The sequence below is a fragment of the Rhizophagus irregularis genome, chromosome 6, assembly GCF_026210795.1.
Source record: "Rhizophagus irregularis chromosome 6, complete sequence".
In the NCBI taxonomy this organism is placed as follows: domain Eukaryota; kingdom Fungi; phylum Glomeromycota; class Glomeromycetes; order Glomerales; family Glomeraceae; genus Rhizophagus; species Rhizophagus irregularis.
The window spans coordinates 5,667,581-5,694,526 of NC_089434.1; the positions used below are offsets into that span (position 1 = coordinate 5,667,581).

Here is a 26,946-nt window from a genome sequence, read left to right on the forward strand (position 1 = left end):
GAAAAAGAAATAAAGAGAATATTAAATGAATATTTAAAGAAATTTGAAATTGAAGAAAGTGAAGAAGAAGTTGAAGAAGAAAATGATGATACAGATGATTCAGAAAAGATTGGAGAAATATTAGATCCAGAAGAACATGAGATTTGGGAAGAAAATACCAGAAGTTTTAATGAGAGCGAAAACGAAAATGTTATAAATACAGAAGGTTTTGGTCTAAGTCAAAATTCAGATTCGAATAATTCATTAAATATTGAAAATTCTGATAACGAAAGTGAAATATCTGATTATAATTTACAAGAATTATTTCAAGAGAATATATTGTTAAATATGGCAAATCAAGATCAAATAAAGAGAATAGTAGAAAATGCTATAGGACTCGCACCTAATACATTAGATAATGCATTAGGAGCAGGGCAAACTTTAATAGATAGAATTCAAACTGCAGGAATGGGAGGAATAGTAGGTATGCCAATTTTTAGTGGAAAAGAAGATGAAGATGTTAACGACTGGATTAGACAATTTGAAGTAGCGTTTACAGTAAGTGGAAGAGTAGAAGGAAATGTTGGGGGAGGTGTATGCAACTAAAATAAAGCAAATGTAGCAATAACATGTTTAAGAGGAACTGCATTACAATGGTATAATGAAGAAAAAGAAAGAGTAGCAGCTAATTTAGTAAACTGGTGTGATCATAATGATGATAGAAATTTGAAAAATAAATTAATTAATAGATTTACTAGAGAAGATGTTAAAAGAAGAAAAATGATAGAATTGACAAGGATTAAACAAGAAAAAAATGAAAGTGTTGAAGAATATACTGGAAGATTTAGGTCAATATTAAGAATTGCAACTAGAGGTCAAGCATTACATGATACATATCAAGTAAATTATTATATCTAAGGATTAGAACCTACATTGGGGTACCAAGTTAGAAGAAGTAATCCAACAGATTTAAGTGATGCAATTAAAACGGCAAGAGGAGAAGAAGAAGCCAAAAATGAATTGATAAGGAAAACAACAGGTATAAATATAGAACAAATAAGTCAAGAAAAGAATATAGAAGAAATTTTAAAAGAAGGAACGAATAAAAGAGAAGAAAATGAAATATATAGAAAGATGCAAAAGCCAGTTAATGAAAAAGATATTGATGAATTAAGTAAAGCGTTAGAACAATTTAGAGCAGAAAGAATAGCTATGGGAGAAACGTTGAATGAAATAAAAAATCAACAAAGAAGAAATATAAATAGAAATGCAAATACAAGAAATGCAAGAATTATGAGATGCTATGAATGCAATGAAGAAGGTCATATAAGACCAGAATGTCCACAATTAAGACGAAGAATAATTATAGAACGCAAAATAATTTTAATAGAAATAATAATAATGAAAGAAGAAATAATAATGATAATAGAAATATAAATTTAATGGATCACGAAAGATATTACGATAATAATAGAAATTATGATAATGGTAATTATTATAATGATTACGAAACATATAAGTATGAAAAAGAAATATTTCCAACTTTAAGAAGTGGTAGAAAATATGGAAGAGATTTAGATAATGAAGATATCGAAATGGAAATTGAAGATGTTCCAATACCACCAAAAAGAGAATATGATATAAAAATGGATATTGATGGTGAAAGAAAAAGAGGATTTTCTAATAAAGAAGATAGAGATAAAGCATATCGATCAAGAAGAAGATATAACCAATGTGAAAGATGTGGATTAAGAGGTCATTTTATAAAAGAATGTTCAAATCCAGGAATGAAAAGAGGAAATAAAAATATTAGAGTACGAGTTAATGTACCACCAGAAAAATATGTAATGGATATGTATAATGAAAAAGCAAATATAACATATGGACAAATTTATAATGAAAATCCAAAATTTAGAAGAATAGCTAGAAATTATGATGAAGATGATAATGCATGACTACACTCGGACCAACAAATAAAAAGTGCAGATAATAAAAGTGAAACTAGAGCAATGAGAAGTGAAGTTATAATAAAAGGAAAATTAGTATCAGTAATAATAGATTCAAAAGCATCAGTCAGTTTAATATCAGATAAATTAAGAAAAGAATTAAATATTCCAATAATAGAAAAGAGTGATATTAGATTTATAATGGCTAATGGAATAAGAGTTGCATCAAAAGGAAAAATAGAAATAACAATAGAAATAAATGAAAATACAGAAATGAAAATAATTATGGACGTAAGGGGAGTGACACATATTACGTGATATTAGGGTTATTATAAAGTTGACCCCCTCCCCCCTTGTGAGACGTATTTTCATGTGATGTATTATTTAACCAATTATCATTAAGGCATCATTTTGATCTCGTTCAAAAATTTTTTTTTCAATTAATATTAAACATCTAAATGAATGTAGAAATACGATACTCTACTTTTATTTTAAATAAAACACTGAAATATTTATTTTTGATTCATAATGTATTAAAAACTATTTTGAAATATTTATTTTTATGGAATTTGTAATTTGTAAGAAAATGACAGGAAAATTTGGAGTTATGGAAATATAAGTATGCATTGATTTAATAAGTACTTTTTATCAATATACTACAAAAAAAAATCTAGAGTTTGATATACATGATGATCGTACATCTAACGTGACTTAAAAAAATGATTATTAAAATTTTCGTGTCTAATTTTCATGTCTGAAAAATTTTATATCCAAAACTTCAACATGCAGGCTTTTCTAATTACACCGAAATATAACAAATTTTATATTTATAAGACCCCTACAACTCCATACCAGAGGTTCTGCAATGCTTTTGGATATCATCGTATGGTAAATACAAGAAATCCTGCATACCCAAAAATTAGTCTATGCATAGAATGTAATAACGCGTGGAAGGAGTTTCGACATAAATCTAAGGAGGATATTGAAAGTAAAATTAGTGAATACTTAGCAACCCCAATCCCGATCCAAGGTTTTATGCAAATTAATCAGTCACAACCCGGCTCATCTCAAAGTTTAAAGCCCACTCAAACTAACCAAGTCCTTCAAAGTCCTATTGAAGAAATTATTATAGCTGACTCCACTCCACCTCCTAATGCTGCTGCACAGAAAAAAGCTGCAGAAACTATTAATGCAACTAACATGAAGCTTGCTGAACTTCAGCAAATTTATAATTCTACTAATGACTTGGAGATTCGGAATAATTTATTGGAACATATGGCAACTCTCAAGCAAACTCTACATGATGAGGATAACAAGATTAAAAAATTGAAACGTCACGCAGGATATCAATGAAAATGTAGAGCAAAAAAAATAAAGCATCTACAAGAGCACCAAGAAGTAATTCAATATGATTCACCTGGTCGTCCATCTTTTTTAATTCAATATCCCAATTTACATGAACATATACACGAATGTATTGAGTTTGGAGCTGCAGATAAAAAAAGAAGAAAAGAAGTTATTAAAGTTAGAACCATTCGTCATCTTCGAGAGAATCTTAATTCAAAATATAATGAATACCTTTCACGTACCACTCTCAACAATTACTTGCTACCATCTCGATCAAATACTAAAGCAGCAAAGACACATCACCATCCAGCTCTTGTTGCAAATGCCTCAGTTTCACGAACTGAAAAAAATGAGCATATTGATGAACACTATTGTCTTGCATCTGTGAAAGGTGCAAAACAATTCGCGGCATTATTTTCAACCCATTCCGTAATCATTTCTCAGGACGATAAAGTCAAGGTTCCTCTAGGTATTCCTGCAGTCGGAAGAACGTTTCAAACTATACAAAGTTTTCAAGAGCCAGTTACATTACCCGATCATGATTTTCCAGTCGGTATGCAGCAAAAACTTATCCCATCAGTTTACTTACTAATTAATCTGAGTGATACGAATAATACTTTCCGCAACAGTCAACTTTCAATTTTTGTACGTCCACAATATCATGTTGGTACAAGCTCAAGTACCCATATGAGTGATTTTAACTCGCTAATTCAAGATAGCCAATTTGATGGGATATTAAAAATCAACGGCCAAATCAAACCTATTTGGATACTTTTAGTTGATGGAGGTCCAGATAAAAATCCCCGCCATATGAAGAATATATTTCAATATTGTAAAATGTTCTGTAATTTTGATCTTGACTATCTATCCGTTCGGACACATGCACCTGGACAATCAGCATATAATCCTGTTGAGCGTAGTATGTCAACACTCTCTCAAAAACTGGCTGGCATAACACTACCGATTGATAAATTCGGTTCCCACCTTAACTCCCAAGGTCAAGTAACGGATTTGGAGCTAGCAATGAAGAACTTTCGTTATGCTGGTGAAGCATTGTGTACTTTTTGGAAACGTGATCCTATTTTTGGGAAACCAGTTATTGCGCAATATACTGACCAAAAAAATTCTCCATTCGATGATATCCTATTTCCTGGATCTGAAAATATAAATGAATCAGCTGTACCTTGGCAATGGATAGAAAATCACATCAAAATATGTCAATACTCACTTGATATTAAGAAATGCGAGGATTCTTCCTGTTGTTCACCTAAACGTCATGAGGAGGCAGCCGTTCTTCTTGCAGAAAATGATGGATTTCTCCCACCTGTAACAAAGGGAAAAGATGGGCATTTCCTAAACCCGCTTCATATATTAGAATATTGTGACAAGCTCAAAATACCTGGAAATGATGCCCACTGTCCTTCAATTAATGCAGACACTTATGAACGTCTTTGCTGTTCTGAATGTGATGCGTATTTTCCAACGCTTTCTATGGTTGCTCAACATAAAAAAATTCAACATCCAAAATGACGAGGACGACCAGCCAAAAAAAAACTATTTACTAATTCCATTGACGATTTTTCAGTTATACCTGCGTGTGATGTACGAGTTTAATTATAAATGATCGGGAAATACAATCAGAAGGTGAATAAAGAGGTGTGCCAACTTTAAATTTTAAAATTAGACCAGGTAAAAGTTTTTAGAAGAGGAATATTTGTTTTATTATATAAGAACACTTGTTAACGTTCTTATTTGCTTTTTTTTTTGTAGGTACAGGTTTTAACATTGGAATTAAGCCGGGTAGGACTGTAGGAGGAAGACTAATAAAATTAAATGTTTCGTAGTTATTTTTTTTGAAAATAAACTAAAAGAGGTGGTGCGACACGACTTAAAACAAAGAACAAAGATGTGTATGTAATACGTTACACTGTTATAATAAAACAAAAAACATTAATAAATCACATGAAAAGAATTTTATTGGCAAATTATTGTTTTTAATTTTCGCTAGAGTTACGAACCAGAAAACTAATTCTGGCCACTATAAATAAATATCACGTGACAAATGAGATATTTGCGAACCCCTTCCCCCCCTTTAATAATTACGTGATATGTGTCACTCCCCTAATTGAATCAGTAGAAAAAGAATTAATATTAGGAAATGATGTATTAAGAGAAAAAGAAGGAATAATAAATTATAATAAAAAGATATTAATATTAAGAGAAGATGGAAAAGATATTGAAATACCAATAGAATATGAAAATAATGACGAAAATATTAATGATGATAATGATAGTGATGATAGTGAAGATGAAGATAGTGAAAATGAATATGAAGAAACAAGTGAACGAGAAATATATTTAATAAATAATGAAGAAAAAGGACATATTATAGAGGAAAACTATTAGGTCTTGGCCATAATAATGGAGAGACATTAAAGATGCACAAAGATTGGACAGACGAAATAAAATATAAAGATTTAGAGAAATTACAAGAGAAAGAGTTAAAAGATTTAGTTAAAGAATATGAAGATATTTGTATATATGGAGATAAAAAAATAAGTAAAACAAATATAGTAAAATGCAATATAAGGTTAAAAGATGAAACGCCAATAAATCAAAAAGCATATAGAGAAAGTACAGAAAATAGAGAAATAATAAAAAAAGAAATAGATAAAATGTTAAAAGAAGAAATAATACAAGAATCATGTAGTCCATGGTCATCACCAGTAGTAATAGTGAATAAGAAGACAGGAGATAAGAGATTTTGTATAGATTTTAGAAAAATAAATCAAATGACGATAACAGACGCATATCCTTTGCCAAGAATAGATGACTTATTAGAAAAATTCAGAGTAGCAAAATGGTTTACAACAATTGATTTAGCAAGTGGATATTGGCAAATAGAGATGAAAGAAGAAGATAAAGAAAAGACGGCATTTATTTGTAGTCAAGGATTATATGAATTTAATGTTATGCCGTTTGGATTAAAAAATGCACCGGCAATATTTTAAAGAACAATGAATAAAATATTTAAAGAATACTTGGATAAATTTATGAACGTATATATAGATGATATTATAATATATTCGAAAAATTGGAATGAACATTTATAACATATAAAAATGGTATTAGAAGAATTAAGAAAAGCGAATATAATGTTAAAGTTAAAGAAATGTGAATGGGCGAAAAAGAATGTAGAATATTTGGGACATATAGTAGGAACAGATGGGTTAAAACCAGATGATAAGAAAATAGAAAAGATTAAAAATTTAAAACCGCCAAAGAATATTAAACAAATAAGAGAAATAAATGGATTATGTTCATATTATAGAAAATTTGTGAAAGGATATTCAAAAATAGTAAAACCAATAATGGAATTAACGAGAAAGAATATTCCTTTTGTGTGGACAGATAAACAACAAAAAGCATTAGAAGAATTAAAAGAAAAATTAATAAATTATCCGATATTACAACATCCAAATTTTGAAAAAGAATTTATATTAATAACAGATGCATCAGGAGAAGGATTAGGAGCTATATTAGAACAATTAGATGAAAATAATAGAGAAATAGTTATTAGTTACGCAAGTAGAAGTTTAGTAAATGCAGAAAAGAGGTATCTGATAACAGAATTAGAATGTTTAGCAGTATTTTGGGGAATAAAATATTTTCATAAATATTTATTTGGAAGAAAATTTAAAGTAATAACAGATCATGCAGCATTAAAAGGATTTATAAGTACATCAAAAGTTCCTAAAGGAAGAAGAGGAAGATGGATGATGGAATTACAACAATATGATTTTGAAATACACTGGTAAAAAAATGATTTATCCTACACATATCTTACACATATTGGGTACTCAAAATGTAGAAAATCATACACAAATAATACACATATCATACACATATCGGGTACTAATATATATATCATACATATATCAGGTACCTGATAGGTATACTATATATATAAGTACCCAATATGTATATGATATGTGTATTATTTGTGTATGATTTTCTACATTTTGAGTACCCGATATATGTAAGATATGTGTAGAATATGTGTAGGGTAGACCATTTTTTTACCAGTGATAGTACATAGACCAGGAAAAGAAAATAAAAATGCTGATGCGATGTCAAGGTTAATATGAGAAAGATAGAAGTTAAAAATTATAAATAATAATGAATAATGAGACAAATAAAAATTAAAAATGGTTGAAAGAATAGGATTAGAAATATATATATTTATAATTCATACAAATATAAATTATCATTGCATATTATTTGAAGATAAAGAAATAAAATTTATTTTACCATTTGAAAACGAAATAGAAAATTTATTAACAAATGGATGAAAAAGAATATGATAAAATTTTAAAGAATATAGAAAAAGAAGAAAAATACGTACAAGAAAATGGAGTTTTATATAAAATTAAAGATGAAAATAAATTTAGAGTAATAAGAAGATTTGAATTAGAAGGAATAATGTATATGATGCATGATCGTGAATTATCAGCACATTTTGGGATTCAAGCTACATATGAAAAAGTAAAAGAAAAATATTGGTGGAAGAATATGAAACGAGATGTAGAAAAATATGTAAAAAGTTGTGATAATTGTCAAAGAAGAAATAATCCACAAGGGTTACATGAATTACATCCAATAGAAGTAAAAGAACCTTTTCATATGATTGGAATAGATGTAATAGAACCATTACCAATAACAGAAGAAGGAAATAAATATATAGTAGTAGCAATAGATTTCTTTACGAAATGGCCAGAAGCAAAAGCAATAAAAGAAGCAAACGCAAAAGAAATATCAAAATTTATTTATGAAGAAATAATTTGTCGACATGGATGTCCAAAGAAAATACTTACAGATAATGGATCAGAATTTAATAATCAATTAACTAAAAATCTTACAGAAAAATTTAATGTTCAACATAAATTCTCGACTCCTTATCACCCTAAAACAAATGGATTGGTAGAACGATTTAATAAAACATTAATAGAATCATTGGCAAAATTAGTAAAAGAAAAATTAACGATATATAGAAATAGAAAATATGAAGATAAAAATTGGGATCAAAGAATAGCACCAATATTGTTTGCATATAGAAGTAAAATACAGAAATCAAGTAAAATGACACCATTTTATTTGACTTATGGAAGAAGAGTAATATTACCAAATGACGAAGAAGTTAAAGGAATTACAATGATTAAAAGAATAGAACATATAATAGAAGAATTACCAATAAAAAGAAATGAAGCAAAGAAGAATATTGAAAAAGCACAAGAACAACAAAAGAAATATCATGACAAAATTGGAAAATGAAAACAAAACTTTCAAATAGGAGATAAAGTATTATATTTTGACGCGGCAAAATACAAAACACATACAGGAAAACTAGAGGAAAAATGGAAGGGACCATATTATATACATGAAGTGATAATAAATGGATCGTACAAAATTAAAGAATTAAATGGAAGAATTTTAAGAAGACCAGTAAATGGAGAATTATTAAAGGAATATTTTGATAGGAAAATATTTGAACCATATATAGTAATATAATATGTTTGAGACCCGAATTCGATTCTTAAATTAATTTATGGGACATAAATTTTTCAAGAGGAGGATAAATGTAATAACCAGAAATATAATAGATAAATGACGCAGTAGATCCTGTGGCGCAGTAAGTCACATGATATGGTTACACAAGAAGAAATAGTTGGGAATACAAAGTCACGTGACAAGTCACATGGCGCAGTAAGTGATGGATAAATATTTAGCCGATGGATAAATAATTAGCCAATAAAATTATATTTATAGTTTAGTTTAGTGTAACGAGATAGTCATATGATAATAGATCTTCAAATTTTATTAGAAATATTAGAAATATTAGAAATATTTTTCTTAAAAATGTATAAATACAAGTGGATTTCGATAGGAAATTCGGCAGTTCAATTTTTGGAAAAATAAAATTTTTAGTTTGCCTTTAATAAAAACTAACACATTCTTTTTGCCTTTTTCTTATGAGTAAAAAGTGCTACATTAATTATTTTATTTTAATTAATAGTTTATCAAAAATATAGAGAAACTATCGTAATTTAAAATTTCGGTAAGAAATAATGTTTTGTAATTTTTGTAACTAATTTTTATTTTAAACCAAGCATAGATGTTATACGAACTCAACACGTCAGTGGCAACATACGATATTTTATTTTAATATCCTATGGGTGGCGTGTCACAACGATGATATTTAAAAGCATTACAAAACTTTTGGTATTGGTTTGTAGGAGTCTTATAAACGTAAAATTTATTATATTTCGGTGTAGTCAGAAAAGCCTGCATGTTAAAGTCTCGAATGTAAAAATTTTTCACAGACGTAAAAATTTTAATGATCAAACTTTCACAAATTACGTTGGGTAAGGGGTTACCATGTGTATCAAAACTATAAATTTTTTTGTGATATATTTATAAGAAATTTTCCCGTTATTTTCATCTAAATATTCAAAAATAACTTTTACATTATGAAATTAAAAAATTTTTACATATTAAAAGGTTGAGTATTACATTTTGTATTGACATTAATTAAAAAAATTTTTACATAAAAGTTGAGTGTTACATTTTGTATTGACATTAGTAAAGAAAAAAAAAGATTTGGAACGATATCAAATTGATGATAGTAATTGGTTAAATGTATATTATTTAATAGATCACGTGTTAATAAATCTCACGAGAGGGGGAGGGGGTCAGCTTTATTGAACAGGGCAGACATCCCCATATTATCACGATATTGCCAATCATTTTGCCGATCACTCGTCCAATATTATCACAAAAAAATACCGTTGAATTAGTTTTTTCACAAATTCTACATAATAATGTATAAAATTTCGATTTTATTTATTTTATTTATTTATTGTTAATAAATTAGTTCTTAAAATAATTCATAAAGATTTTGTCAAATATCAATTTTACAATAATTGTAAACATTTATTTAATGATAACTTTTGGGTTATCAAAAATTTTCCAGGTTTATTTTAGCCATTGATTCTTAAATACTTAAATAATATACTGTAAAAGTTTCAAGTTTCGCCTAAAGATCTGTAACTTCGTCTGAAGCTTCAAAGTCAGATTAGCAGATGATCGGCATATATATAGCATATATATTAATTATTGAAAATTTGACGTAAAATCTAACTTTGGAAACACACCTTATTTTTCCACAATACTTTTATATTAAATTATTGATAAATGAAACTATTAAATAAAGCTTCAAATTTAATGTGATATTACTTATATCATGATCGGCAAGTAATCGACATTGTGATATAATGCATGTCCATGATATGTGTCACTTCCCTAATATTAATCTCTATAAAATAAAAATATTTCTTGCAAGAAATAATAAAAAAAAGAGCAAATTAAGTTAATTTTTGCAAAAAGCCAGTATAAGTTCTATATTAATTAAATAAGAAATAGGCAATTTCTATTTGTACACAGAGTGTTTAAACATGGGTCATATTAGTAGATTAAAAACAGCATTCAAAACCTCCTTTAATGCCTTAAGTAAACTTGTAGAGCAGGTGAAAATACATATATTTATTTGTAATATAATAAGAATAAAAAATAAACATTCAATTTCAAATTAAAAAACAAAAAATTAGTCTATTAAAAATTATATTTATATGACCTGTGTACAAACGCCCCGTCCCATATAAACTTAGAAATTTTCTAAGAAATATTTGGAATTAATTTTTTAATGTTGCATTGCCTTTTTATTATAAAAAACATTACAAAATTATAAACTTTTATAACCAAAATGTAATATTTTAACTTTATTTTAATTTATCTATTAAAATAATAAAAAATTTATCTATAAAATAATAAATAATAATTCATCAACATCAAATGCTTAATATTTAATTAAAATGGTTTAGTATTCAATAAAAATGGATTTAGTTTTCTAATTTTTAATTTAATTTAAATTATTAGCATATACAGTATAAGATATAATATCTTTAATCTAAGAATTGATTAATTACAGATTATATGATAATAATATGAATGCTTAATAGGTTAATACTTTACAAATAATTAAATATATAAAAAAATTATAAATAAATCTTTAAAAAATTTTATGTTAAAAAAAAGGAGTTTGCTATCACAGGTCGAAAAGTGAAAAATCAGGCATCAATCAGTCACCAATCAGTCACCAATTAGTCACCAATCAGTCACCAATCAGCTACCTGATTGGTGACCGATTGGTGCCTGATTTTTCACTTCTGGAATCACGCAATTTTTAATTTAAGTGATCAACATAAAATTTCTTTTTTTGGATTATTGTATAACTCATTTTCCCATTTTTGATGAGAATCAAAATTGCCTTTTTTGGATCGTGTAACGTTACTCAAGTGCCAAAAAAGGAAATTTAGGCCGGAATTATAAAATTTGGCTGAAATTATAGGAAATGGGATTTGGGATTGGAATGGGAATGGGATTTGGGATTTGGGATGGGATGGGACTCCCATCTCATTTAAATGGGCAGGTGATTTGTAAAAAAAAAATTTGTATATTAAAAACATCCCGATTAGGATAATAAAATTCAGGGGAAATTTTTTTATTTGCAAAAAAAAAAAGACCGATCAGTCTTAAAAAGACTGACGGTCTTATTATATGTGATACAGGACTGAAAGATTACAGTCCTATACTAAGACGGACTGGTCCATCTTTTTATGGTGTAGGACCGTAGGACCACGGTCTTTTAGGACCGATGACCATCTTTATGTACAGGTGTACATTAGTACATACAAACTAATGTGTAAGTTCATTCAGGATCATAGTTTTCATTCATTCCATTTTTGAGCATAACTAATGTGTAAGTTCATTCAGAATTATAGTTCTCATTTATTCCATTTTTGAGCATAACTAATGTGTAAGTTCATTCAGGATCATAGTTCTCATTTATTCCATTTTTGAAAATGTTTTCAGAAGATATTATTGTCAAGAGATACAAAATAATTATAATAATTTTAATGGTTACTGAATTATACACGTACATTCAACGTTTAAAAAATACAAATTAAGGTTTATTATTACTGTAATTAAGTTCTCGTGAGGCAAAAATTACCATCTTGACCGCCTCACTTAATCAACACTGCATAAATCATCGCACCCTACTGACCCCCTTGCTATAAAATATTTATTTATATTATGCAGAGGGGTGATGATGGTTACACGGGTCAAATTTTTGCGTCTGTGAGTGAATGTGATCGTGTAACATATTGATACGATTTTCACTGAAATATGCTTTACATGCTTCTTTTATCACCTGCGATAGCCGGGAATTTAAAATACTAGTAACAATATAAAAATTTAAAAACAAGTTTGCTGCTTTTTTCGGAGTTATATTGCCATAGTATGCTAACTTTGTCCTTTATATAAACCTAAAAATTTCTGCGGAAAATTCCTGATTTGTTGTTTTTACCAGATTTTTATGAAATTCGCATTTTTTGGGGGGAATGTAGATTATCGTGGTTTGTCATACATTCCACTCAAAAATATATTAAAAGGGATGTCTAACTCATTTTCCCAACTCATTGGAAATTAACATAGCATTCCAATATTGATAAGTAGTAACAAAATTTTAGGTAATAAAGTGCACGTAAATAGTGCAAAGAAAATATTCCTTTTAGATATCATGCTTTGATCATTACGTTATTTGTACTTACCATTTGCTATTCTTCAACTTGTTTTCCGTTAAAAAGTCTTTAATAAATTCTTTTCAGTTTGACACATCTTTGTAAGTTGCTGAACAGAGCAGCTCAAGATATGCAAATGGATAGCAAAATCCCTGATGTGATACCAGAAACTACAACTGAGTACGACAATAGTAATGATTTGTGCAAATTTATTCCTGGACTTTATCGATTGCTGGATTTGTGCAAAGATGAAGGTTCTAATGGACTCGGTAATGAATCTAGTTTGAAACTTTTATTATTATGCTGGGAAATATTATAATATCAATATCTCGCTTTAATTAACCTTTTGATTTAAAATAATCAAAAACTTTTAGTTGATAAGATAATTATATCTCAACAAGATGTTAAACGTCTTTGCAATAAGATCATGCCAAATAGTTTCAAGTCCATCTCGAAGATAAATTACGAAAAATTGAACTCACGATCAATCCGACTTGTTGGATGCTACGGCCGCAACGAACTAATTGCAAAGTTTTTGTTCATTAAGAATATTATTAATCAGAAAAAGTAAGATTTTTTTCCCTTTGAATATTGTTTCTGATCATTTAAATAATTAACTTCTAAAAAAATATATAAAATGTTTCATTAGTTATAAATCAATGATTTCATGTTCATCATCTGCTGACACTTCCTCACGTGACTATACACCATCACTCCGACCAGGAATTTATCTTCAACAAGTTGATAAGACAAAAAATGTGAACCCTCTTTTTTTAGTTATACATTGGAGCGAAGATGGTTGTTATGATGATTCTGTATCTTCATATAGAAAGAAGAATATGACAAATCTACATCGGTAATTATTTGGTTATTTATTTATAACCTATTAAGTTACAATTGCTTATTTACAATCTAATTTTTATCTTTTTGCAGATATCTTACAAAATTGACTGATCATCAAATATGTTTAATGAGTGAACGTGATCTTGAAAGCATAGATTGGCAAATAGCCCCAAATGAAGTCAGCGATGATGAAAGTGATGATGATGATGGTGAAGGTGGTGTATGTTACGATTTTGAAGTAAAAAAAAGTCAAGAGCAAAAGGAGGATTTCGAAATCTCCCCCGGATTCAGAGTAAGTTAGATGTTGTATAATTCAACCCATTTTGAGGGATAGATATATAAATTGATATTTCAAGTTCAATTTATATTTATATTGACTTAAATCAACCAACTCTTCATAAGATTAATATTTCAGGATTGGTATCATGTCAAGCTCAAAATAGTTATAACTGCTTCACTAATATTCCATTGGATTCATCGGTTGTCGAATCCGTATCGAACCAAACCTTCTTTACACGTGAAATACTTCCTGAAACAAAGATTACTGACAGCAGCACAATACCATTTAAATCAACCTCAGAATTTCGCGAATATTTCAGGAGCAAGCTGGAAACTCAAAAATGTGCTCTAATATTAGACACCGATTTAACAATGTCGAAACTTGAAGCAATTGTTAAAGATGGATTAGACTTGAAAGAGATTCTTCAACCGTATTATGACGCTTTGATTAAACTTGAACAGGAGAAGGCTATATCTAAAGAGCAAATAATTAAGCAAGATGCCTTACTTATAGAGAAACTTGCATGGCAATGTCTTAGATTCAATTATGGGTAAATAATCTTCAAGTTTCTTTTATATTACAATAAATTATACTAATAATGTGTTGATTTTAAGTGAATTTGAGGACTCCCTGTGTGATAATAAAGGTAAGGTTTTCATGGGAGCATGACATTTAAAAAATTTTATCTAACTCTATTTAAATCTATTATTATAAAGATGTCATAGAAGATGATGGTCAGTAAATATTGATGTTTATTACTCAGCTGCTATATACAGGCCCAATCCAATTTTAATTTAAATACCATTTTCTTTTTTAGAAATTCAATATATTCGGGATAAATATCCTAAAATTACATCAAAATTGGAAGATATTGTCAATTATATTGAATATTTGCCATGGGTAAACCTTAAGAGGCGGTTTATTTTTGCGAGAAATTTCTGTGAAAAAAATGCTGAAAATAATACTCATGAAGCTTTGCTGGATCCAAAAAAACTTTTTTTAGAAATCTTTTTTGATAAAGAAGTAGATCTTCGTAATCTTGTCGATAAGTATAATAGCTCAAATTGGTGGATGTCATCTATTGTTCAAAAGATTAGGGATGAGGCCTCTAATATTCCTGACTGTCAATTTGTTAAATATACTTTTCAAGAAGTTAAAATTGCTAATGCATTTTATGATGAATATGTTAATTGGCGAAAAGAGTGTTTTCCAAACAAAGTCAAGGGAGTTTTATCAAAATTTTCAATGTTTAATATAAAACCTTCACGGAAGTTAGATCTTGAGTTTGACCATAAGAAGCGTGAACTTGAAATTTGCGAAATAACTCGTATTTGTTCTGAAATTAAAGATAGGTATCCTGAAGGAGAACTTTTAATAGTAAAAGACATTGAAATAAAAGGTAAATTGTCCTTCATTTTTTCTTAATACACGCACAAAGATCTCAAAGGAAAAATTTCGCATTTGAAGTTCCTTATAGTACGTATTTTGGCAAAACGTCATATCGACTTTATAGAGAAACTGAGGCCATACGTTCAGCCCAGTTAAAAATTACCATATATGAAACAAAAATTAGCCAAGAAGATTCTTTGGAATTAGAAAAAGATGAATCCTTTGTACCTACACCTTTATTACCCGGGTTTGGTCGAAATCCGGGTGTTTCTTTCGAAATTGATCCTGAAAAATATGATTTTATGTTTGTATCTTTTCTCATTAAATCATATTTACTATATAATATTTGTCAAATGTACAAATTAAATTGTTCTTATTTTCTTGCAGCAATATATCACAATTTGACAAAAAATTTCTTGTAATCTTATGGAACAAAGAGAGCAATAGAATGGAATTTTATTTTGATACGTTGAGACGTTTGCCTAAGATGATTGAGCAACAAATTGCAATCAAGAAATTAAATCCTGGACTTGGTTCGAAAATTGCTATTAATGATTCGAAGGGTTTAATTGCAATTTATAGTCCTGAAAAAGCTATGGTTTGTTATTATCTTTATATAATTATATGTAGTTATGTTACTCTGATTGATCAAAATTTATCCCTTCTTTCTTTTATTATTTAAGCTTAATGTTTTAGGTTTTGATGATGAACAAACAAATCTTAATTTGCGATATAGGAATATTCAACTTTTGCAATATTATAATGACACTGCTCCTGAAATAGCTCATTTTCTTTTCATAAAAAATACAGAAGATATTTGTTTTGTTGAATATACTGGCAGAGCAAAGATATACAGTTTAATTAATGATAGCTTCCGTCCTGGGATTGCAGATTTCCCATCTTCAGCTACTAAGATCTTGAGCACCCCAGATGGTGCCTGCATTGTGGCTTTTACCGCAGAACAACAAGAAGAAACCGAGGATATTCAAATGCCAGACGTATCTATCTCAGACAGCGAGAATGAGGGTATAAGCAATGAAGAGCCTTGTGACAATACTGAAGAGAATAATGAAACCGCTTCAGAAAAAATAGACAATCCGAATTCTGACACCAAGAATTTTAATAAAGAAGAGCCAAAAAAATCCGGATCTGATTTTGTTAATGCACATATTTATTTCGTCGAAGGCTTCAGCCAGAATGCTAAAAAAGTTATTGTATTACCTTTTACAAAATCATCAATAGAGAACATTCAATTTTCAGTCATTGATAAACGTCAAATTCATTTGATCACTCTAAACAAACAAGAATTATTTCAATCAGTAATGGTAAAAATAACTCATGCCAAAACTCAATACCGTTTCGAGCGACAGTCACAACATATATCTTTAGGTCAAGTTAAAATCGAAAATAATAGATCATTAACAATTTTGGGAAAGGATACTATGTTCAATCGTGATTTACGTGTTGGTGATTATTTAATTATTGGAGATGAGAAACGACAAGTATCCGAAATTATTTATGATAATGTATTGAAGATTGTTAAGCCAAGCTTTGATCACTTTAATGTTGGACAGTGGTCAAGTTTTGAGATTGAGCAAAGGAATACCAATAATGGTCTTATTGATGCTTACGCCATGGTCTTTACAAAGTATGCAACAACAACTCCTATCGGCCGAATTGATAACCCTTTAAAAGCAACTTTTGCGGCTGATGTATCTGAGAACTCTGAAGTTGCAAGTTATGAAACAAAAATTCAAAAGTATGTTGCCAAAATGTTTGAAAAAGTTAAAAAAGAAACCAAAAAACCTTCTGGTCATTTAAAGCATTTCAAAGCTGGATATACAATTTTTGAGAATCTTATCTTAAATGAAGAAAGCACCGAATATCAATTTGGAGAGTAAATATTGTAAATTCTAATATGTTTTTTATATTTGAAAGCGAGCATGTTTTTTTCTAATTCAGATATTAATTTATTAGGTGGATTATCCAGCTTTTCTGTTTAATTCCAATTCAAATTGCTATTGCCCGTGATAATGAATTTGTGCCTTTACAAGATGGAGTGTTCTCACCTGAAATCGATCAACCTACCTTTGATGAAGGATATGGGTTAATTGGGAGTGTAAGCAAAGCCATATCTTTTGGGTGGTATGAAGCTATTTTCGAACATTATGCAGACCTAGAAGTTAAAGTGATATCTTCAATGGGTGAACAATCATGCGGCAAGTAAAATAATGTAATTCTGTATATGAGTTTTCTAGCAAATATTCCTAATTGACCGTATTTCATTAATAAAGGCAAGAGTTATTTGCTTAACCATTGTGTTGGATCTACCTTTGATGGATCTGCTATGGTAAACAAACATTTTTTAAATCATTTTACATTTAAGCTAATTTAAACTAATTAACAATTAATTGTCCATCATCTAGCGATGCACAGAAGGAGTATGGATGTCAGTAGGTACGAATGTATAAGACATTACAATTTTTTCGTTACTCTCACTATAGATATTTAATATTATATTCATTTGATCGAAAGTGAAAACAAACGATATTCTTTATGTTGCCTTGGATTTTGAAGGTAATACAATTATCTTCTTCATTTTATTTTCTTCATTATATTTGCCAATCTCTTATTAAGCTTGATTATTTACGTCAAATGTTGCAGGCTTAGCAAGTATTGAGAGAACTCCGCAAGAAGAGACTTTCATGCAGCTTCTCAACGCTGCCTTATCAAATCTAGTACTATTTAAAAGTCAATTCGCTGTTAGCCGGGACATTTCTTCAATGTTTCAACGTTTTCAAGATGGCACAAATTACTTTGGTGATGATCCGGATATATTTCAAGTAAATATCTGTAAAAATAGTTGTCAATAATAATTTCCTGCTATTCATTCACTTTGTATTCACATATTTCTTAGGCTCGATTTTGTATCATTATTAAAGATGTGGCTAAAACTGATCGAGAAGATATCGTCGCTGAATTTCAATCTAAATTCTCTAAAATTGTGGATCGGGTACGGAACTCAGATATTATGTATTCTTTCAGAAAAAAACAGTGAACACTAATTAATTGGCTAATTTTGGAATTTAGGAAGAGGAGGATAACTTTATTACCAAATTGTACCGTAATAAAATGAGCATTGTTCCTTGGCCAGTGTTTAATGAAGCCGCATTTTATACGACCTTCAAGCAATTGAAAGTTAAATTGGATGCCCAAGATTCTAAGTATAAGAATGCCAGAGCTTTTATTGAAAAAATTAAGGTAAACATGCGATAATAATTTATCTTAATTACATTTATAAATTATAATTATTTAATATTAAATTCGATAATTCTAGGTCTTGATGACTAAGTTAAAGTTAGTAAATTTTTTTACCGTTATTATTTGTTTTTTTTTATTTAAGATCCTAATTCCATGTTTATTTTCACAGAGTGTGTGATTGGGGTAGTATCCAAGCAACTTTGGTCACAATGCGTGCATTGGAAATCAAGAAATTCCTCAATAACGTCATTTCTTATGGTTACGAGCAAAAAGAGGATGATCCTTTTTCTGAATATGAAGCTTCATCGGAAAATGCGAGTACTAATATTGATGGAATTAAGCATCTTCGGGTGATTATTATTTACGATACTTTTACTTATAGTCAGGAATGTATGTAAGTTATAATTTCATGTTTGGAATCAAATAGGGGCGTGATGATGGAACTTTAATACCTGATGATGTAATATCTCTCTCGGAGATCTTTGATGATATCAATGAATCAGTTAAATTGATGCCTGATACTGGACTTGTATTACTAAAGAATGGAGATGATTTTGTCAAACTTTCAAGTGGTAAAGTAGAACTGTATTGCAATAACAAAAAGTTTACTTTGAATAATTTGCAAGCATGAAGTTTTTTCTAATAGATTTGAAGAATTATTTTGAGGAAAATGTCCATACTCGAGGAGAAATACCAGATAGCCAATGGATTGAAAAATATGATAAGTTTTTAAAGTTCATTATAAAGAGACGCATCGATCGTGCCCAACAATGGTTCAACAAAAACATCTCGAGATTTCCTAACGATCATAACGAGATCAAGATTACTAGTTATGCACTTGAGCAAGAAATAACCAAGCTAAACTTATTCTGGAACATTTGTCGGCTCCAATGTAACAGCTGTGGCATGGCATGTCTCAAGACAAGTCGTCATGATGATAACGAAAAAGATACGGGACATGATTGTCTAACAGATCATTTATGTCATTTCCGTTGCTGCTTTGAAGAAGCTCATACCACTGGCACTTTACCGGAATGCACACAATTCGCTGGTCATGAAGGAAGGCATGCTTGTGCTCAAAACCACGCTTGTGGAGAGCCTTGTATTTATTCGGGAAAACGAAATTGTCAAACCCGTTGTGCCAAAGAGGTGGGACATGAAAAAACTCTTGGGAGCGAAACTCATTTATGTGAAGCCAGCCGTCATTATTGTGGCGCATCATGTTCGTTAAAAGTAAACTTGCCGGGTGGTTCCTATGAATGCCGAAATAAGTGTATAGTAAGTATATAAATATTAAATATTTTATTTGCCTTTTTTTTCACTATTAAATTTTTTTTTATACAATTTGAAGATTCCTTGTGAAGATGATCATACTGTTCATAAGTGTCAAAACGAGGTATGTCCGATTGAATGCCCACTCGAAGGGTGTCAACGAAGATGCGAAAGCAAAGAGCATTTTCATGCTTTTGAGAAAGATGTGCAACATTTTTGCGGGTAAATAAATTTCATATTGTTTAAGGCTGAATATAAATAGTTTATTAATTACAAAATTTTAGAAACGAACATCAATGCCCAAAAGAATGTGAAGAAAGTGGGATCTGCAAAATAGTAACTGAACCTACTGCGATAGTTAAAGAACAAGCTGAATATGTTAACAAATTCGGCAGCTTTATGTTTACAAAGGTAATATTTTATGAAAATTGATCATATAAATCTTCATAAATTAATTTCTTTAAATTTATAGTATTCTCAAACATTTCAAAGACTTCAATGCTGTAAAAAAATACCTCCTTATAAATTTGATCACGAAGGCAAGCATGTTCACGAAGAAAAGAAAGCTCATGAATGTAATGCATCATGTCCTGATGATGAGGGTGAACATATTAAAGAAGAAAATGACAAACAAAATTTTCATTATTGTGATGTCAAGTGTCCGAATTGTGCTTACTATGTAAGTAACTTTCATTATAACCATTTTAACAGTTGAATATTATGATATGAGCGATATGAGCAAAAATAACATCTTTTATTTTAAGTGCACACTACCTTATGATCACGGTAAAATGCATAATACTGAGCATTGTAAGTGATCAAATTATTTCAAAAAAAGACGCAATTCATAAGAAGTTCTAATAGCTTTGTTTTAATAGCCACTGTCCATGGAAATATGCTTTTGACTACCTTTACATGTGAAGAGGAGGAGTTCGAATTTGAAGGTCCAATTTAAATTCATATAGATTTCATTACATATAAAATAATAATGTATTTAATATTAACTTGTCGTATCTTATCATTATAGGACATCGTTTGAATGTTGGAGATCGTGGTGATTTTGTTCTTTGTCACAAAGTAGGTGTACCAATTTTTAATAATTGCATGTTTATAAACATAATTTAATCTAATTCATTCGTTTTTTTTAGCTATGTGAAAATATGGGTCGTCATCGTCATATTGACTTTTGTAAAGATCCTGGTGTGTGTGAGAGTGAGGGAGGATCTCGAAAGGAAGGAATATTAGAGCATATAAAAGGTAAGAGTAGATTATAATTTATATTTTGACAAGATTTGACATGATTTTGATTTTTGAATTTTTTTAATAACAGCACATATTAGTCCTCAGCCAAACCGAAAAAAAGATTATATATCTCATCGTGTCTTTTGGGAGCGAACAATGTTTCAAGGTATTATTATACAAGATCAAATTTTTTGTTATTGACTCAATAAATGTGTTTAACTTCTATCTTTAGATCCTTATTCGAAAGAGGACCGTGAAAATTTCAAGAAGTGTGATCATGAATGCGCGGATGAGAAACATCACAGTGTGAATGAAATAACTGGCAAAGAACCTACCAAATCCTATTGTACTCAAGAAATTTTTCATGCTCCAGTTGATTTAAAAACATTTTCACTTGGGAAGACCGGTTACATATCAACTGATGGCCATCATTTTACTTGTGAAAATCCAACAACAAATGTTGGTAATTTCCATATTGTTTTTGTAGTTGATAGAAGTGGTTCTATGTGGAATAGTGATTGTATGCCAATTTGTTCAAGTACAGCTACTTCGAGATTAAAGTTGACACATAATAATCGACTTGGAGCTGTATATGATGCAGCTTACACCTTTATTGAAACCCGTCGTTCTTCACGAAAGGTAACGCCATCTGGGCAGATGTCTGTAGATCGAGATACTGTATCTATGGTTCTTTTTGATTATAATGCTTTGGTTGCTTTTGAGAATGAAAGTTTATCAAACCCCGAACAATTACTAACGAAGATGATGGCATATACTCCTATTGGCGATAATTATTATCACGAGGGTATTAAAAAAGCTTCAGAAATTATTGACAAATATTATGATGCTTCAAAGTAAGTTCTTGAATTCATATTTTGCTTAAATTCTTGTTTTAAACAATTATTATAATAATATTATAATAGGACAAACGTAATCATATTTTTATCGGATGGTGAATATCATGCTCCGGAACCTGAATTACGTAGTCTTTGTCAAAGAGAAGCAAATAGAGGGTAATATTTTTAAGTTCCTATTTTAGAATCAACTTTAAAATTATTTGACTGCTAAGTATTTTTTCTAAACTAGATCGCCAATCTACCTGTATACTATAATGTTTACTGGGAGTACTACATATTCATATTATGGTCAATCACTTCAAAAGATGGTTGATATTGTTAGTGAATACCTTCCCAAGACGAATGATAAAGACTCACTAAAATGTCAGTATGTTCTTGCAATTGATCAGATAAAGTTGACTGAGCATTTTACCAAAGTGGCTGAAAGTTTACGAAAACATCGTCCAATGTTGATGCGTAAATAGAAATAGTAACATACTACTTGTAGTTTAGTTTAAATTGATAGTTTTTGTAATTTCTTGGTATTATTTAAGAGATCCAATTCAGATCTTTTACCCAACTGACCCTTGTTTTCTTCTAACTTTAGCCATTAAAACTAAATGCAAATAAAGTTAACAACTTACATTGTTGTTCTTGTGCTAATTTGTTATTTAAAAGCTATATAATAAATATTGATATATGATAATTACATTTAAGATGAAAATTTATATTTAATGAAGTTGATATAAATTCTATTTTACAGATAAGTAACAAAATTTTTGTTTTATATTTTTTATTTTGACCTGATGCAAAAAGATTTGTACAGTATAACCTCGATATACCGATATTTGATATACCGATATACTATTAAAAACTTGATATACAAAAACTGGAAGTCAATATTGTTTTTTAAATGAATTACAAAAACTAAAACTATTGAAGCTGGTTTAAATGTACAAGAAAATGGTATCATTTTCTTGCATTAAAATAGCAAAATAATATAATTATGAAGTTTTTATATGTCATCTATTACTATGAATTACAGCCAATTAAAGATGTTTAAGCAGTTGTAAAAAGTGAAATTGTAAAATCCTAAATTATTGCCTATTTGAAATATATTTTTAAATGCATTAAAAAATAACCTTAACTTAAAGATTATAATGAATTTTAAAAAAAAGTACTTAAAATATTAAGGCATATTTTAATATATTTTTGAGACTAATGAAAATGTACAATTAAGGCCAGTCCAAGCCAATTATCTGTTTATCATAACTCCTCCCCCCTATTTTATAAAATTTAGTCAAATAATATGCATTATGTACAGCCAATAAAATCACAGTATTTTAGTCATATGATATGATATTTCACTTTTAACACCTGATGACAATGATGAAAATCTATCCATAAAAGCAAAATGATTCACATTTTTTAATCACATTTTTACGTATTTAGGGGGTGCTTTTAAATGGTAATATCTATTAACTTCTTTAACCAACATGCTTTATCTCTTGGTTCAAGTTAATGAAAGTATTAAACGTATAGTTCCTGAACATGTAGTGAGCATAGAATTTACAAATAATCAGTTTAGTGATCTTTTTGGTGCAGTTACATCAGGAGAATATGGTGATAGAGAAGTAGAAGTTTTTTTAGACGTCAAAAGTCTGAAAGCTGGAAAAAGGTTGACAATGAGTTAAAAGGAAATTTAGAAATGTTAGAAGTTTTGAAATATTCTCAAGTTAAATTTTGTTTTATTGAAAAAACACATTTAGATACACCACAAATCACAAATACTTTAAATGCTTTTGATATTTTAATGAACATTCATATCAAACTTTACTTCCTCAACATTGTACTGAATATAATGATCGTAATAAACTTTATAATGAAATTATTGATCTATTTCGTAATCAAAATGTTGGCTGGACAGGTGATGTGCATGATACAATTGGTAAAGTATTTGTGAATCGTATTATAAATGCAATTTGGTATATTGATCCACATCTTTCTACTTTGCATGTACGTTCATGTAACTTGCCGGTCTTTTTTACACAACTAAAAACCTATCAGGATAGGGAGACATACTATAATAAATTTTACCATATCAGTCATCATAAAAAAAATCCATTATCACAGCAAAAATTGGTTTACCTTTCAAGTTCTCTTGAATTATCTGTCAGTCAACCATGGGCGAATAATGATGTGTGGAATCAAGTAATTCCTGCAACTTTATCTTTAATTGAAATCTTAAAAAAATATGCAGAATATCTGACTATAACTACTACCAATATGAATATTCTTCATTATAGTGATGGAAGTGCTCGCAATTCTGAAAATGATTGTACTATGTATCGAATTATTGCTTGTAAAAATGAGAATCTTAATGATATTTACAGTCAGCTGAATGATGTTTTACTTGAAAAACAGATGTATGAATATATTAATATTAAGCAATTACACAGGTCAAAAAACGATCTATCTCACACATATCGGGTACCTATATATCGGTGACTAATTAGGTACATATCGGGCATTTTTACATATTAACAACATATCGGGTACCCGATTTGTCACATAATGCGCAAATTTCAAATATGGTTAAAAAAATGTAAATTACCAAGTGTCCGATATCCAAACTATTAGTCACCGATCCGTTATCTAATATATATCGGTCACCGATATTTGTACGATCTTTAAAAAAATTTGTGTGTTTATTTAATATTATCGTAGTATAGAAAACAGCTACTGATTTCTGTCTATTTGGTATTGGCTTTGTACGTTTTGTACTTTGTAAAAATGTAATACAGTGTACGAAAAAAGATAATTGCTATGGAGTCTTGATCAAAGTATCGTTTATCTTCATGAACTTAAATGCGGAGTTTTTCCAAATCATGAATACTTATAAATAGATGATGTTTATTTACTTTTTTAGGAAATATTGAATGATAAGATTATTATATAAGCCAACTCTCAGTAATCATAGTAATACAAGAGTGCGGCCAGAGAATACCTAAACTTCAAACCCGTTATCAAAAGCATATACAAATTATTCAAATTACCGCGATTTTCTGAAATCCACTTATTGTAATTAAATTTCTCATGGCAAAAAAATAAATACGTTCCCCTTTTTTCTTTGTAAACTATTACACTGAATTTGCAAAATGGCGTATAAGGTGTATTGTACTATTACCATATTAGGAATCTTTCCATATAGCCAGGATACCTGAAAAAAAATAAATTTTAAGGAGATATTTTTTTTACCCAAATCGTAATAAAATTGTAATACAAACTAATTCCATATAAATGACGGATTTTATTTCTCTAACATCTTTAGTTCGATCGTTACTGATAAGGGTGATTATTGGTATCTTTGATTCTAGCGATCACTTCTGATGGAAGTTTGATAACCGGAGGCGATCGATTCAGTCATATTGAATTTGGATCCTATCTTTCAATTTAATTAATCTTTAAAGAGATACGTAAGCCAAAATGCCTGCGCTGATCCTGTCCTTTTGGAGTTTATAGGGTGACGATGAAGATCGGCTATTGCCCAAGTATACTCTTTATTGATTAATTTCTTTGAGACGTTTTCGTCGATGTGCTTTGTACGATAACAATGTTGCCTCTATAATTCCGGGCTGGATTAGAGGAAAAAGTCCTGATTGCACCTCACCCATTTTGTCGTCAGGCACAGTCTGAAACTTCCGTTTGTAAACTTTTATTTCCATACCAACTGCATGGGTTTAGGGTGTATTTTATTCCCTAACCCTTAGACCTACTTGTTAGGTTAGGTAGGTTGCATTGCACTCTGTAGCCTACCTTTTTAATGAGTTTTATGGCCACGTTTGCTCATTTAAAAATGAATTAAACAGGTTGCCATATCATTAAACACATCGCAGCCATTTGGTGATGAAGCTATAATTGTCTAATAAGGGTTCGCCCTGTCTGGCAATTTATGGTGGATTCAAATGGATCAAATTACAAACAATAATAATTTAGTCAAATGAGAATTCCAGGAAGGAACGAGGATGCTTTGTCTAATTGAAAATATTTTTTTTATTTTATTTTATTTTTTATATTTTTATTTTATTTTATTTTATTTTTTTATTTTTTATTTTTCTATTTGAGATTATTCATCGTATCCTATGTTTATTCATATCTGGTATTTTCGAATATACTTATCCTTATTATCATAGCGAGTTTTCTTAAAGCGTACCTGTGGCACCTCATCTGACTTGGGAAGTGTCGCTGAATCTAAAGCAAGGTACCCGGTTAATCCTCAACTTTGGGTTATGAGTTATGATTTAAGCGTATAGTAATTTAATTTGACTTACATACCAAAAACAAAAATTTGTGTATATTTTCATTTTAATTTTTTTGAAAAAATAATATTATCGTATTTAGCTTATTAATCTAATTTATCGTATGTTAATATAGAAAATTTTATTAATCAGTTTTTGATATCTTATTAAATACCTTATCCGTAATTAAATTGTTACTGTAATAAAGTAATCAATACCGTAACTTGTTTATTAATAAAAATAAACTGTAATCTATAGCTTTATCAAACCATGATATTTTTAATTTAATCAATCAATTTTTAAAAAAATTAAATGAAAATGTTTGAATTCTGATTTTTATTAAAGTCTGATTAGTATTTTTGACGATAAACCTATTTAGGCAAAAGTGTAATAATTGTAAAATTTATTTTTTTGATTTTTTATTTTTTGATTTAGATTTATTTTTCTTTTTTTTCTTTTGTTGTTATTTTTGTTATTTACGACGTTATTATCAACATCATCATCGGCACCATTGTTGTCTTGAATGATGCTTTATCAGTATCATAATCATAAACC

The 26,946-nt window shown here is 29.2% G+C and overlaps 1 protein-coding gene across 1 annotated transcript; it reads left to right on the plus strand.

Annotated features, from left to right (window-relative positions):
• Nucleotides 1-13,106: 13,106 nt before the first annotated feature.
• Nucleotides 13,107-22,578, plus strand: OCT59_026839 (uncharacterized protein; the record flags this gene model as incomplete). Its single annotated transcript, XM_066143486.1, has 33 exons — nt 13,107-13,239; nt 13,345-13,537; nt 13,620-13,826; nt 13,904-14,105; nt 14,216-14,643; nt 14,708-14,739; nt 14,810-14,827; nt 14,911-15,492; nt 15,561-15,786; nt 15,870-16,080; nt 16,166-17,379; nt 17,460-17,701; nt 17,777-17,832; nt 17,909-17,939; nt 18,018-18,059; nt 18,147-18,325; nt 18,400-18,495; nt 18,573-18,743; nt 18,820-18,839; nt 18,913-19,093; nt 19,171-19,315; nt 19,390-20,021; nt 20,095-20,237; nt 20,300-20,426; nt 20,488-20,694; nt 20,780-20,825; nt 20,894-20,959; nt 21,043-21,092; nt 21,164-21,272; nt 21,346-21,423; nt 21,490-22,111; nt 22,181-22,270; nt 22,344-22,578. 33 exons carry the CDS (start codon nt 13,107-13,109, stop codon nt 22,576-22,578), a joined length of 7,014 nt encoding a protein of 2,337 aa, XP_065993001.1.
• Between the last annotated feature and the right edge of the window lie 4,368 nt (nt 22,579-26,946).